The following is a 15,539-nucleotide window of genomic DNA, read 5'->3' as shown; positions in this document are numbered from 1 at the left end:
ACTTAATATGGTTTGCAGGATTCTTCCGAGTCTTGTCTGAATACTCTCCCAAGTGCCACGAACTAATGAACGTTTCTTTTCAATCTTGTTTGGCTGGAACTGTTGTTTGAGTTGCGTCTTTGGAGCTGTATTCAGCACAGGGACAAGTAGGCAACCTGGAAGCACTGGTTTTGCATTAACCCTCGTACTTGTTTTTGCTATCACCTCTATATCACATAGCCTCCACATTTTTACACAAATTGAGATTGGCAATTCGACTCAAAGCTTCTGCATAACTCTGAGGCATGGTCCATGCCTGATAAAGTTGTTATTTTATGACTGAGATGAACAGTAACAACCTTGAATCTGTCTGATTCTCACGAAGATTCTACAAGTACTGCTTTTTAGTGCTATTTACAACAAGGCGGCACTGTGATAGGATGTATGTAGCTGGAAACAGGGCTATATGTATGTATTGGATGAGGGTATGTTGAGTTGAATCCAGGATAGAGCTTAAAACGTATTATATTTCTTCGTCTCTTCTTCTTCTTTTTTCTGATCGTGTGCTTTTCTTCCAAGATCTATCGAGATATTACAACTTCAGCTTCTGCCATTTTAGGAACACAGATTGATTGGTCTTATTCCTGATGGTGTGTTATTGGTGTGATGTTTGATTTTAAGGCTGCCTGATAGAACATTCAACATCAAGTTTCTTCCCTCAAAATCAGGAAGCTTTTAAGAGGGGAGAATTGTGGCGATTGCGAGATCAACAAGGAAGGCCACCTGGTGTAGTTGGTATGTGGCCTTCGCGGGCAGTAACCTTTATTGATAATCACGACACAGGATCCACCCAGGTAAGATTAAGGTAGCTTTGGGAAGTTTTAAAAAACCCCGATGATTCTATATGCCTGACTAGAGTTACCTTTTATGCAGGCACATTGGCCTTTTCCGCCTGAGCATGTTCTTAAGGTACACACTGGATTCACTAAAACTTTGTTTCATTACATTTGCCTGACGACAGGGACCTTGGTACTTGGATCCTCAGGGCTATGCCTACATTTTGACACATCCAGGCTTACCAATGGTCTTCTATGATCATTTTTACGAGTGGGGCAATGCAGTCCATGATGCTATATGCACACTTGTGAGTGTTCTTCATTTTGATATAATTCTAAGTATCTAAGCATGTTTTTCGTAACTTCGTATAAAAATGTCTTATATGCTTCTGTGTTTTGAACAGATGAGAATAAGGAAACAGCAAGATCTCCATAGCAGGTCTTCTATAAGAATTCTCGAAGCAAACAGTGCATTGTATGCTGCTATTATTGATGAGAAAGTGTCCATGAAGCTTGGGCCTGGTAGTTGGCACCCACAATTGGGAGAGTGGGACCTGGGCACAAGCGGCCATGAATATGCTGTATGGCTAAGAAAAGGATGATATGCTGAATGGCCTTTCGAACAGCCCGTATTCAAATTAGTTTGTTTCTTTCAGTGGCCTGTACGATTCAGACTTGGACAAACCATGACACAAAAAATAGCAGAGCCCCGACCTGTCGGTGGTACATCCTATATGCATAAACTTTTACTATCATGCAACTTAAACAGTACCAGTTTTTATGAATCTGCCAATGTCTTTTAGAGAACTCCCTTAGCTATATCACCTGACCATATCACAGCCCATCTATGGGTCCCAGAGTTGAGGGTTGTATCAGCAACAGCGTTGTATATGTGATCCACCCTATCTCACCACATTATGGAGTTAACCATGTTTGCCTGCCATGTTCAGGAGGCCTATCAATGTATAAGTGGTCACTGGTATGGAAGTCATTTTGTCCCAAAAGGTTGCGGGAAGCCAAGCAGAGTTAAATTTATGCATACCACTGTCTTCTGTAAAGGGCAGATTTTGAAACTTCTGGGCTCTGTCTGTTGTCATTAGCAGTATATATAGATATGGTATGGCACATGGTCTGCTAAGCCCGCATCCCTCATCCTCGTCGCAGCCCTAGGCTTATCCTCTGCACAGATTATCCCTCCACATCGCACACTCATGCAGCCCACTCAGCCCGCCACTCTGCATTTAACCATAGCACATGTGTAACAGCGGCAGTCACCAAGCCCATCTATCCCCCCGCCCATTCCCTTGACCATGCATCCTTTCGCCCATTGGCTAGTAGCCAAACAATCCCGTTGTGTGTGACGCCTGAGCATTGCCGGGATTGCTATGCCTTCTTGCAAAACCCTGGGTCTCAAGGGTGCATCAGATAAGGTCCTTGCGAATACTACTTAAATCACGAATATCACCATCACTGCAGGGAACACGATGTATAGAGTCTAACACTTGCCCGGCACCGGAAGGTAAAAAGGAGAAGTGTTATAAGCTTTGAATGGGAGCCCTGGTAAACGGCGGTAGTAACTCAGCCAGCTCATAGTTGTTTCTTGTGGATGGTTGCATACTTTGGGTGGAATGGCAAGGTAGGGTTCAAAGGTTAGCAGGTCTCTCTCTCTCTCTCTCTCTCTCTCTCTCTCTCTCTCTACCATGGAGGGGATTGATGAGCTCTTTTGGAGGATGCACCCACACTGTGTTGTCTTAGCCCCCCATTGAGTTCACCCCCTAACCCCCGCTCATATCCTACACAAGCCTAGCTAGCTGCTTAGCTCACATCTAGCAGCTTAGGATTCTCTGGTTTTTATTTTTGTTTTTGTTACTCAAGACTTTGTATGAGATCCAGGGTCCACCACATTGTAACTTTCTGGTCTCATAGGTCGCTTTGGCCTTTTGAAGACGCTAATATAACATTTCATTTCATTTCTCTCTCAGCCCACCCTCACGCGCAGCCCACCCCTCTCTGTTGCCTGTTGTTGCTATTGCAACGCTGGCCGCTTGGGCGCTCTCTGCTGCTTGCTGCTCGCTCTGTTGCTTCTGTTGATGTTGCGTCGCTGGCTGCCTTGCGTGCTGCCTGCTGCTGTTCGCCGCTGCTGTTATTTCCATCCCGCGGCACCACCTGTTGCTGCCGCCGCTCTCGCTCTCGCTCTCGCTCTCGCTCTCGCTCTCGCTCTCGCTCTCGCCCTTACAGCCTGCCACCCTCAGCTGCCCTCTTGCGCCAGCACCAAAGCTCTCATGGCAAGCATCGATGACAAATTAGAGGCCACCAATGAAGAAGAGAAGATGCGACAAGCCCGCCGTCTCAATGTACGTGTGATTGGCATCAAAGAAGAGGAAGGATCCTTAAGAGTTATCGCATCCCTTACCCCCGAAGAAGGAGAGATCAAAGCAGAAGTCCTTAAGGAGATGACCAAAGCTCTCACGGCATGTGACCGGCATCAGAGAAGAGGAGGGTTCCACACCTGAGAGCGATGGGAAAGCCCTATGCATAAAACTCAGGTACAAGGAAGAAGAGGAGCTACCCATCTCCAAAGCTTAGAGAGTCGGCAAAGACTTACATAAAAGACCCCTTATCCTCCAATTCGCCTCCGAGGAGTCTCAAACCTCATTCATCCAAAAGAGGGCCATCTTGAGAGGGCTAGAGGGCCCTCCTATCTACGACCTCACAAAGATGCAACAAGACCACCGCCGTGCGTGCTTGGAATAAAAGAAGGCGGTATACCGAGATGGTAGGGTCATCATTGATGACAAGACCATTGCATAGGGACTCGTGGCCTATGAGACATGAGGAGATTCACATTGCGGTTAGGAACGTTCATACGACCATGCTATATGGACACCTACATGCCACACAGCTCACGAGTGGCGATTGGTCAGCTAGGAGTATCATTACACATACTAGAGATAGAGGTGGGGCAAGCCCATGACATTTCCAGGGAGGAGAGAGTCTGTCGAGTATGCAGTGAGGAGGTGGAGAGTGAGGAGCATTTTCTTTGCAGATGCAGAGCTTATGATATATTAGAGGGAGATATGAGTCATTATTCAAAGCGCAACCTACCCTCTGTGAGATCATGCATTTTCGAGATCAGAGACAGGTGGGCCGCTACTTGCTAGAGATATAGAGGCATAGGGATACACTCTTGCAGCCACATACAAAGACTCGGGTGGGGGGAGACAGTCACACTTACAGATTTTTCCCAAAGGACCACACCTCCACTCCCAAATCCATCGAGGGGAGTGAGTCTCTAGTAGGTTGAGATGAGTCGGGCCAGACGACGTCGGCATGTTATCGGATGTCGGGCCCCACGACTCCACCACAGATAGATCGAGGAGATTCAGAACCAAGAGCTTCGAGCTGCTGAGGAGAGACAACCTAGGTGATGGCTCACCCAACTGCATTCATCCGAGGAGCCCTTGCTCCTGATCGTGCATTTTGCACCCCGTATTAGCACAGGATGGAGCTAGCTAGCTTGATGCATCTGCATGGCTACCTTGAGCATATAAACATGTAGATATCCCTAGTAATAGAGCTCCATAAACCCCCCCCCCCCCCGTTTAGATCCCATCATACAAGTTTGGATTATTTTGTCTTTTCTGATAAATGGAAGACATACCCACATGTATACTTGATTTGTCTCATAGGTTGACTTCGGCCTCACATAGACGTTAAATAAATAAATAAATAAATCTCTCTCTCTCTCTCTCTCTCTCAGTTCAGTCACAAAATGGCAATCTTATGTCCGCACTCGAAGACGCACATGAACGAGCGGGCATAGGTGGGCTTAATTCGTTTACCCCTTGCCATTAGTTGTCTTTTTGGCAATTGGTATGATAAAATTTTGGTGGTTTTGTTATGGGGGTTAATTTTTTTACAAATATTCCATGGGATCCATGATTCACGTCATTCAAGGCTTATTGTGTGGTTTTCAAGGTGCTTGGGATTAGGCTCTCTATCTCAGAGCTTAGAGATTGTTTGGAGGTGGCCTTTCATTCTAGTCTCACATCACTCTAGCTATTAGCACATAGTCCTTTGGATTGGAGCAAAGCATTGGCTATTTCTACACATGGAGACATGGCATGAATCTCTCTGGCTTGGGTGAGGATAGTGCATGTAAGAGATTGAGAGGGGCCTTGGGGGTTTACTTGGTGAGGGTTAGACCCATGCCAATGAAGTTCAAACCCCCACTATTAGAGCTATACTTCGCTCCTCTCATGAAGGATTGATAATTTAATCCCTCTTCTTGCTATTCCCTTGGTAATGTTAGTTGATTGGGTGTGTTTGTCCTCTACCTCTTCCCCCTCTTCATTTGTGACGATGCACTTGCAAGAAGGCTGAGGGTCTTTTTCATTTTTTGTCTTGAAGGGGGGCTTATTTTTTTTTTCTTTCACGAAGGGTGGTCATTGTCGTTGATTTCTTCGGTAAGTATTCTTTTGTGTTTGGTTGTTTAGTCCAACATGGCTTTTGCCACTATTGGAGAAAGAACAAACTAAATGTAGATGTAATCGCTACCCTTGATACATGGAAAGAAAGAAAGAAAGATTTTCTTAATGTCTCATAAAAACCAAAGATAACTAGCCTATGAGACAAAACCATGCACCAAGTATCCATCTCACTTCACTTTGCTTTGCTTCCTTCTTGTCTCAATTTTTTTCTCAAGTACTTCCCATGCTTCGGTGGATCTATCTTGCACTTGTCAACAAAACGAACTTAGTTATGACGCAATGAGACCTTTTGCTAGGTTTTGTGCATGTGCACCTTCACTAGTAGATTGATCACTAATAGTAGATTTTTCAATTTCTCATAGCCCTTTCTTCATTAGGTATCCTTTTAGCTTGGTTTGCCACGGGTGAAAATCATCGCCATTGAACCTTTTTGTTTTATTTTTTCCTATTTTGTGCTTTGGAGATGTCAACTTGGAGACTCCCATGGTTGTGTCTATCTCCTCTCAATTGCACAATCATTGTTAACCCTAAAATTGTGATAAATAAGTCAATACATCACAAATGTGTGTTGTGCTTGGATGCAAAAAGGCTTAACTTTTTGTTTGTGTGTGTGTGGAGAGAGGGTTCATCACAACGCTTGTGAACAAAAAAGTTAGGGCTTTTTGGCCAATTGATCAAGTTAGTGGCCACAAAAAAGGCACAATTATATGAGTGTGGATCTATGACAAAAAATTGGGTGTTAAAAGATGAGGCAATGTCAAATAAGAGGGTAACTTTCTTAAAAACATTGTAGCAAGCAAAGGGAGATTGTGCTTGGAGATTTTGAGCTTGCTCTATTGTGTACGATTCTTGGGAGATAAGGCCGCAAGAGTGAAAAGTGTTCAATTTGCCAGGGTGATGAAGTTTAGTACCAAAAGCAGGGAATTTTATGCAGATTGAGAAACGGGCTACTGCATCACTGAAGGGGGTTTTTCACATGATGGAGTGGAAAGTAAAATCCATGTTTAAAATAATTTTAGATATCACTATTAAAATAATATGAAGAGAGCTATAAGAGGAGAGGTTAAACATGCCAAAAGGGGGGATCAATTTGAGGACAATAAGAGGAGGAGGCTAGAGCATTTAGTTGCGAATCCTGAAAGGCATTCACGAGAAGGGAAGAAAGACAAGCAAGGACTTGAAGTTCAACGAAGTAGGATTCAAGATGAGTAAGACCAAAGAGGCTTATGAGGAAGAAAAGATCCAATGTATACAAGGGCATCTAGAAGGGCCACTCATCAGGGCACTCAAAAGAAAAAGGAGATCAAGGATCATCAAAGGGTGAGTAAGGAAAAAAGAAGAGGCTTGGACACTTATTTGGGGGGGGGGGGGGGGAGACAAGAGCAGTGAAGAGAATCCAAGAGTGGAAGCATTGAGTGGAAAAGAAGTGGACGAGGGGAATCAACGAAGAGCTTCAAAGCCAATCGAAAGAGAAGGGAGGAAGGAAAGGAAGAAGGGAAGAAGAAAGGAGTGTTCAATAAAGAAGAACTTAGATTCAAGGGCTTTCATGACAAAAAATAGGACACCCAAGGAGAAAGAAGGAAGAAGTGGAGAAGATTTAATAGAGTATGAAGGGAAGGGAGACTTGAGCTTCCAAGCCAACCAAGGAAGATTCACGAAGTAGAAGAGAGGGAGAAGATAAGAAGACAAGGTGATTCGACTCAAAGAAAGGGCAAATAAATTTTGAAGACTCACATCATCAAAGGTGAGAGAGGATTATAGAATGGGAAATTATTAAGAGTCAACATTCATAAGGGAATCAAGGACACTCTTAGGTAAGGGCAATCCAAAAGAGCAAAAACCTCACAGCATAAATTGTGGAAATGAGTGGTACTAGTTGTTACTCAATAAAACCATAGTGTTTTAGGGATATTGAATTGCATTTTTTTTCTCAGTATGTCTACTATGCCATATTCTCTCTCCAACTCATGTAGCCGAAAAGGAACCCCGGGACATACTATGCCATATTCTCTCTCCAACTCATGTAGCCAAAAGGGAATCCCTCCCCCCCCCGCCCAGGGCTAAAGTAACATTTTTTTTTTCCAAGATTCATTCTCAACTTGACATCTGATGAACCCAACATGAAACAACCAAACATGAGTAGAAGAGAAGATGGCCAAGCTACATGCGACATGTATACTATATGATTTTATTGCTTTCCTTTAGCAATAAGGAGATTAAAAAACATTCGAGATGATGTAGAGTATTTTGGTTGGAGTAGAAAGCCATAAAATAAAGCAAAAAGTAACGGATGTTATACTTGCAAAAGCGCTAGATGCGGTAAATACAAAGACAATTATCTTTGACGGATATGATTCTAAAGTTTACATTGGTTGTTATGAAGTAGAGATGCAGCTTTCAGGGATTCCAAAAGGCTAAATGCTTGACGTGATTGAACAACTAGTGATTCTAGAGCTCAGGGGTTTGCAAGTTTTTGGCCGATGCAGCTTACGGGCACCCTCCTAGTCGGACACACTATCCAACACCACATTTTTTGATATATTGTATTACATTTTTCGAGAACCTTGTAATTGAGTATTTGTAATTTGATTCGAAAGCTATACCTCTAAGATGTAAGATTTGATTATGTACTCAAGGGCTAACGTAGTCGGCTGTTGGCCATTTTGAAAGCCTAGGTATAAAGGTTAAAAGCCTTAGTTTGAATACATATTGGCTCTATCTTTGGATAAAGGGGAGCTCTATGGTACGAACTGCCAAGTGGCTACTCTGCTCAGACTTGTATCTCATGTTTGGGTAATCCAAATTCGATTCCAAAAATTGCATTGTATTCCTTGTCTCTTGCTCTTTCATTTAAGTGTAAGCATTTCAAATTCTGTTGTGGTTTGTGATTACGCATCTGCGAGCTTTGTCTTCAATTTTGAGTGCTTAAATCATTGTTTTTTTTACATTTTGACCGTAGGAGAATGTTATTAGACTTAGGGAGAGTTGTTTGGACTGTTTTGTTGCCTTTTTTGTGACCTTGTAAATGATGGATTGGGATTTTGGCACCTTGTCAGATTGCTGCTAGACTTTGTAGACTTGTCTCCTTAGACCTAATATAGCTTCCCTTAAAGTTTGTGGCTATCCAAATCCATTTAGTCGTTGAAATGGCGTGATGACCAAGAGCAGTGAGCTAGGACATAGACAGACTTTCTGATCTAAGAGTGGTGATTTCCTTATTGAGTTGATGCGTTTGCTTGTTTGGTTCACTTATTGATGAATGACACCCTGAAAGAGTCTCCATGCCCCATCCGAGTTACTTTCTTGAGTATTGATGTTAGTATGTTAGTGCTAGACAACTATGCTATAGACGTCCATTACGACGACCCACTAACATTGGCATCGTTGTGCTGGGGAATGATATGAGTGACGTAGTGTGTATTTAGAGTCTTATTTATCCAGAGAATCATCATCCATTCCATACACATTAGCACTAAAGTATCTAGACATTGGTTTAATGCTTGATTAAGTCTAGCATCGAGGAACCGGCTAGATCTATCCTTGAGGGGCAAAGAGAGTTAGGGTTGAATATCATATTTTGGATAACCGTAACTCTAAAATCTAGAAAATTTGATGGGAGAGGCCTAAAAGTTGATCCAAACTAAAAAATTTTGTGCCCAAGGACCTTAGAAAACTTATCAAAAGCAAGCTGAGAAGATTCAACAAAGTCTGTAGTAGAACATGGATCACAATCCATGTCTCCCAGAGGCATCTTGAAGCAAAACTCATACCAAATGATAGATATTGACTTCAATCTATTGAAACCAAAGTTTGGGGTCAAATTGGGGTAAACAACGCACTCAAATCAAGGAAATTGTGCAAAATCACTCGAAGTTGGCCTATCCAAATCCAAAAATATTTTGGAAATATCTTTACGATAGAAGAGACAAGGTCACAAATTTTCATGTCAAAAGGAGGTGGAACATGGATCGCAATCCATGCACCTCTTCTAAAATTCTGGCTGAAGATTGAATAGTGAGTGGCAAAGATACATGAAAACATCTTCCCAAAGTCAAAATTGCAAAAAGAGTTGGAAAAAGTGACCAAAAGAGCGATAGACAGGAACAACTAAAATAGACCTAGGATTTCACTTTTGGTTGATCAAAATTAATTGAAACCCAAAAAGATTTGATAGGTTCCAAACATCATAGTCTACCAGTTGACTAAATTTCAAGCCTAAAAGTGATGGAACATGGATCACAATCCATGTCCCCCATCTGAGATTTTTGGCAGAAACTTGTACAAAGTGTAGCTAAGACCTACAAAAACTAACCTCCCAGATTAAAGTTGCAAAAAGAATCCAAAAAGTAGACCAAAAGGGGTAGAAAAATAGTATGGGGGTGAAAAACCACAAAGTCAAATCTAGGGTTTGACTTTTAACTGATCTACACTAGTTCAAATCACACAAAAAGCATATAGCTTGTGTCAAGGTACTGATGGCAAGCTGTGTGCAAAGTTTCATCACATTTTGCCACAAAGGTATATGGAGTGCAATCCATGTCCCTTTTTCATAGATTGAGACCATGGTGATATCATAGCTAGATATAGAGTCATAAGAAGCATAGATGTCTTTTCAAAACTGAATTTGGACATCATTAGAGGATTTTGCAAGCTAATATAGGAATTGTGCGAAAGGCGTGATTATTTGGTCAAGTCAAGAATTTTTTTACTAACAAAGTGACTGTAAACTCATAGCCATTGAGTGTTTGTTGTACAGATTGCAAAGAATTGAGCATTGCATCTTGAAGTGATTTTGAGTTGAATACTTGAAAGGAACAAAGAGGTCACGTGTTAGGGTATTGCAAGAGCGATTGTTACTTAATGTATTTGAGATTAGGTAGATTCTAACTGATTAGAAACCCTACAGTAGGAGACCAAATGAGAAATATTTCCACTAAAGAGAGTATGAATAAGGAATCATTGGCTTCCTTAGAGCTGACTATAGAGGGAATTTTTCCTGCTGACAAATTATCGGAGAGATGTTACACCTATATGGATGAGGGATTCAATAGTGAGTTTCAAGGAAGGATTAAACTTGGGAGAGGGACAATCCCAACCAACACCCAAGATGAAATTGTTTCTCTTGAAATACCAATCCAAAATAAACAGAGTGCAAAAATCTACAAAGACAATATAGATCACTATTGTGTAAAATTAGAAGAAAGACTTTTGAGTTCAAGGACCTAGTGCCTGTAGACTATAATGGTGATCAATACTTTGATGATGAGGAAACAATTCATCTAGTTATGCAAAATCCCTATATTGTGAACAAATGGGGGATGACATGCACATAACAAAAAGTTGACATAGAGCCAGAGGATAAGCTACCTAAGTTGGACACTCCAAATGTCAAACTAAGGTGAGAAAATGAAGCGAGATGCATCAACATAAAAAAATTCATGTGGGGTTGTATAAATATGATAATGGTGAGAAAATACACTATTAAAAGTTTGACAAGCCCTACCTAGGAGAGTTTCCAGAGCACAAATCATTTTATGTCTTTACATACAGAGAGGGGGGATACCCACATAGTGTGATGCTTGACAAGTATCGGAAAAGGTATTCTACACTGAGATCGGAGAGAACATGAGAGATATACATACTTTGGAGGCCCACTCCATTAGTATTATGTCACTCATAGTTCCATTAGACCTACAATATTGAAGACTAGACTGCAGATGGAAAGATTGAATCGAAATAGAACGAGAATTGCCAATCAATGAGTGAATGACTCATATGATAAGAGATCCTATTACCTTGACAAAAGAAAGAAACGTGTTTCCTAAGGGGAGAACCATAGAAAAAACTTCAACTAGAGTTCCTAGTGGGGGTTATGAGGCTAGAGATGTCCTAGGAAGAGAGTCAGGAGTTGTGAGAATGGTTGAAGAAACACGATGTATGCGACCATCTTAGGTAGTAAAGTGTATTGCCAAGAAGTACAATGGATCTAGAGATCCATAGGCTCATGTTTCACTCTTCAATTAGGTTTTGAGAGCTGAATTTCCACACTTAGGTAGACATTGGAAGGAGGAGCCTTGACATGGTTCCAACCTTTGAACAATAGAGATTTCCAAACGTAGAGAAACTTTTGCATGAATTTGCGAAGGAATTCTCTAAAAGGGGAATTAAGCATAACACTATGTCCCAAAACTACAGTTTCACGCAAAAAGAGAATGATAAAGTGAAGGAAGCTTAGCTTCGCTTCAAGCAGTGCATAGAGAGGTGTCCTTTGAGACCTCTTCATAGAGGACTTGAGGAACAAGACTCTAAAAAAGGACCTGTTACCATATACATGTGGTAGTGATGTGTGTGAACACGTTAGCACCGCCGAGGCATTTTTTCCCTCTTTAGGAGGTTTTCCCCCCCGTGCATTGTATATATGCCCATCACTCTAGGGCTATCTATCTTTCCATTGCACACTAATTGTTAACATATACATGTGCTAGTGATGTGTGTGAACACATTAGGACCGTCGAGGATGTTTTTTCCTCTTTAGGAGGTTTTTTACTCCGTGCATTGTATATACGCCCATCACTTTAGGGCTATCTATCTTTTCATTGCACACTAAGTAACACACTCTCTATTGTGTGCCTTGAGCTTCCTTCGTCTTCTCCTAGCTGTGTGCGTTTCTCTGCAACCCTAATTTTACCAATTGGTATCAGAGCAGGTTGCATCCTCCCGAGCTTAGTCGCCAGCAGCTCCAGCACATGCCTGCTCATTTTCTCCAATTTCAGTGAGCTTCGGCGAGCGTTCGTAGATCGACAAAAATTTTGGGTAATCTCGTCGAGCTCAGTCTACTCAGATTTATAATTCGGGCTCGTTTCGGCCTCCGTTTCCACTGCAGGCAATACTGCATAGGCTATTTTGTCATTTTGTACAGAATTTTTATTAGTGCTGTTTTTTGCATAACAGGTGCCTTACAGTCTTCTAGGGTTTGTGCTATATAGCACGTGTTGTTCCCGCTTTATTTCTTCTATTTTTGAGCAGTTTTCACATCAGGTGCAACATTTACCATGGCTGACAACAACACAGATGTGTTCAAGATGTTTGCTGCTGAGGACAGGTTGGATGGGGACAATTACCCTATGTGGACTTATATGATGCAACATGTTCTTGTGTCAAAAGGCGTCTAGAATATTGTGCACGGCATTGATGTACGTCCTGGTTCTGAGGATGTAGGCGATGTTGAGGATGCTGCAGGTCTTGTTGCAAGGATTGCTGCTATAAGAGTTATTTTGCCTACGGCAGAACAATCTCGTTTGGATGTAAAGGATGCGGAGGCTCATGCATTGATTGCATTGTCTGTGAAGCGCACCATTGCTCCTCACATTCGTTCAACAAAATTTGCAAAACAGGCTTGGGATATTCTAGCAGGTCTTTATGCAAGCCGCAATGAGGCTAAAATTGCTTTGTTGCGAAAAGAGCTGGAATCGAAGATTATGCATGAGGAAGATAATATAGACACTTTCCTTGCGGGTGTCAAGGATATCAATGAGCAACTTATTTCTGCAGGTGAAGTCATTTTAGACAGTTTCCTTGTGCAGACTGTTCTTGATACCTTACCAGATTCATACCAAACTTTTGCTAGTACTTGGAGACTAATGACCCAAGGAAATCCTGAAGTTGTCAAGTTTGATGCATTATGCACATTGCTGTTGAAAGAGTCACTTTCCAGAAAAAATAGGACTAGGTAGTGTGCAATTGAACATGCTTTTATTGCTTCTCAAAGAAAGGGTGGTAACAGCAATGCAACCACTTCTTATGTTTCTACTGCGAGTGGCAAAACTTCTGTTCCTAATGCTTCTGTTGGCAGCAATTCGTCTGGAAATTTTGGTGATAAGGGAAAAAATAAGATGCGTTGCCATTATTGTAAAGCTAATGATCACTTGATCAAGTAGTGTCCTAAGTTAAAGGCCAAAGAGGCTAAGAACAAAGAGGGTGGTTCCACTGCAAATGTTGGCTCCACTACAAATGGAACCATTGTTGAGTCTTCTATGAAAAGAGACTGTGATGCTGATGTTGATGCAGAATGGGCTTTTAGTGCAGAGTGCACTTACAATTTTGCTGTCCATGATGCATGTATGTTAACAGCTTCACATGTGTTATTTCGACATCGGTGCTACAAAGCACATTACCTCACATCGTGAATTGTTCACCTCTCTTGAGTCTGTCCCTCATGGGAATTCAGTCACTTGTGCCAACAATGCCTCTTATCCGGTTCAGGGGGTTGGAAAGATTGTGCTTACTGCTGAAAATGGCAGTTCTTTCATATTTGTTGATGCACTTTATATACATGGGATCCAGAAGAATCTTTTGTCTGTATCCACACTTGCTAGACTTGGATTTGTAGTCAAATTTGTGGATGACAAATGTATAGTTTATGATCTCAGTTTTGGTGATGAAATTGTTGCATCTGGCCTTTTGTGCCGTGGGTTGTATAAGATCACTTTGTATGAAAAGTGTGGACAAAATTTGCAAATGTACTTGCTGATTCAAGGACTATTTCAGATGCAAAACTGTGGCATGCACGTTTTGGGCATTGAATTTTACCAGTTTGCTACGTTTGCAGAAATCTGACATAGTTGCTTCTTTGCCACCTCTTGAAGCACCTGTCAAATTTGTTTGTGAAGGCTGTATTTTGGGTCAAATGTAGCATTCTAAGTTTCCAAAGGATGGTTCAGTTAGGGCCACATGTATGTTGCAATTTGTGCATAGTGATGTTTGTGGGCCCATGCAAACTCCATCCTTGGGCAATTACCTATACTTCGTGACTGTCATTGATGATTATTCCAGGCATACATGGGTATTTCCGCTTAAAGAGAAGTCCGAAGTTTTTATGTGCTTCAAACAATTTTAGGCTATGGCTGAAAATGTATGTACTATGTGCACCCTCCGTTCCGATCGAGGGGAGGAGTATATGTCTGATGAATTTAATGCATTTCTGGCTACTCGTGGGATAAAACACCAATGTACAGTGCTATATACGCCTTAGCAAAATGGTGTTGCTGAGAGGAAAAATAGGTCTCTTACGAAAATGGCAAGATGTATGGTCAAGAGTCAAGCTTTACCACGTTCGTTTTGGCTCGAGGCTATCATGTGTGCCACATATGTACTGAACATGTGTCCTAGGAAAGCGTTGCAGTCTATGACTCCATATGAAGCATGGCATGATAGAAAGCCATCTATTGAGCACATGCGTGTTTTTGGCTATTTGGCTTATGGTTTAGTGCCACAAGTGCAACGCAAAAAATTGGATGATAAGGCTATCAAATGTATTTTTGTTGGTTATAGTGCTGAAAGCAAAGGTTACAGGTTGTATCATCCGCAAATAAAGTGTATTTTGGTTTCACGGGATGTAGTGTTTGTGGAAGATTCTGTTCAGCCCTTGCTGTCATGTACTAGAGAGAGTAATGTAAGCCTGTAGCCATCCACGCCGACGTGGATGGCTACATGCAGTTTTGAATTTTGAGAGAGCACTCTGTGACTCAAAAAACGAGCACTTGCGATTTTTTTGTAACATGAAAACGAGGACTAAAACACTTAAAGGCATCAAAGCATTGTTTAAAATTTTTGCTAAAATGCTAAAAATGTTTTAGGTTATCCACACACTCTCTCTCTCTCTCTCTCTCTCTCTCTCTCTCAAGTTTGCTGGAATGCTTTTGAATAATTCGAGAAAACTACCTGTAGCCATCCACGCCTACAGGCAATTTTCAATTCGAGGAGAGAGCACTCTGTGAGCCAATAAACAAGCAAGCGTAAATTTTTATAACCAAAATTTTGCATCAAAGCGCTGTTAAATGCTTGCTGAAATGCTTCTACATAATTTGAGAAAACTACCTGTGGCCATCCACACCGGCGTGGATGGCTACAGGCAGTTTTCAAATCGGAGAGAGAGCATCAAAGCTGACGATGAAATTGAAGACTTTAATGCATTAAAGCACTGGTAAATGATTCCTGAAATGCTGTTTCATCATTCGAGAAAACTACCTGTAGCCATCAACGCCGGCGTGGATGGCTACAGGTAGTTCTTAATGAGCTACCTGGTGGGTGGTCGTCTCGAGGTTGATGCTCTCCTCACCATCGATGGCAGACGGCAGGACGCAGGCAGCAAGCTCGATGGCAGTCGACAGAGGCACTATGCAGGTCGACCCTCTCTTGGAGTCGGCAGTCGACTATGTAGGTCGGCCACTCTTGC

The 15,539-nt window shown here is 41.8% G+C and overlaps 1 protein-coding gene across 4 annotated transcripts in view; it reads left to right on the top strand.

Annotated features, from left to right (window-relative positions):
* Nucleotides 1-1,886, top strand: part of AMY2 (alpha-amylase-like 2) — a 54,905-nt gene extending 53,019 nt beyond the window's left edge. For 2 of the 4 annotated variants that reach the window (XM_086517925.1, XM_086517916.1), the window contains 4 exons: nucleotides 708-833; nucleotides 913-948; nucleotides 1,025-1,123; nucleotides 1,220-1,886. In XM_086517925.1, coding sequence (XP_086374051.1) covers nucleotides 708-833; nucleotides 913-948; nucleotides 1,025-1,123; nucleotides 1,220-1,417 — 459 coding nt within the window. In that variant the 3' untranslated portion in view covers nucleotides 1,418-1,886. The remainder of the gene's footprint in view (nucleotides 1-707; nucleotides 834-912; nucleotides 949-1,024; nucleotides 1,124-1,219) is intronic. The other 2 variants (XM_086517908.1, XM_086517935.1) reach the window with 2 other exon arrangements.
* The last annotated feature ends 13,653 nt before the right edge of the window (nucleotides 1,887-15,539 follow it).

This window comes from Adiantum capillus-veneris, chromosome 1, assembly GCF_014529385.1.
Source record: "Adiantum capillus-veneris isolate H3 chromosome 1, ASM1452938v2, whole genome shotgun sequence".
In the NCBI taxonomy this organism is placed as follows: Eukaryota; Viridiplantae; Streptophyta; class Polypodiopsida; order Polypodiales; family Pteridaceae; genus Adiantum; species Adiantum capillus-veneris.
This window is presented reverse-complemented; position numbering and strand designations above follow the sequence as displayed.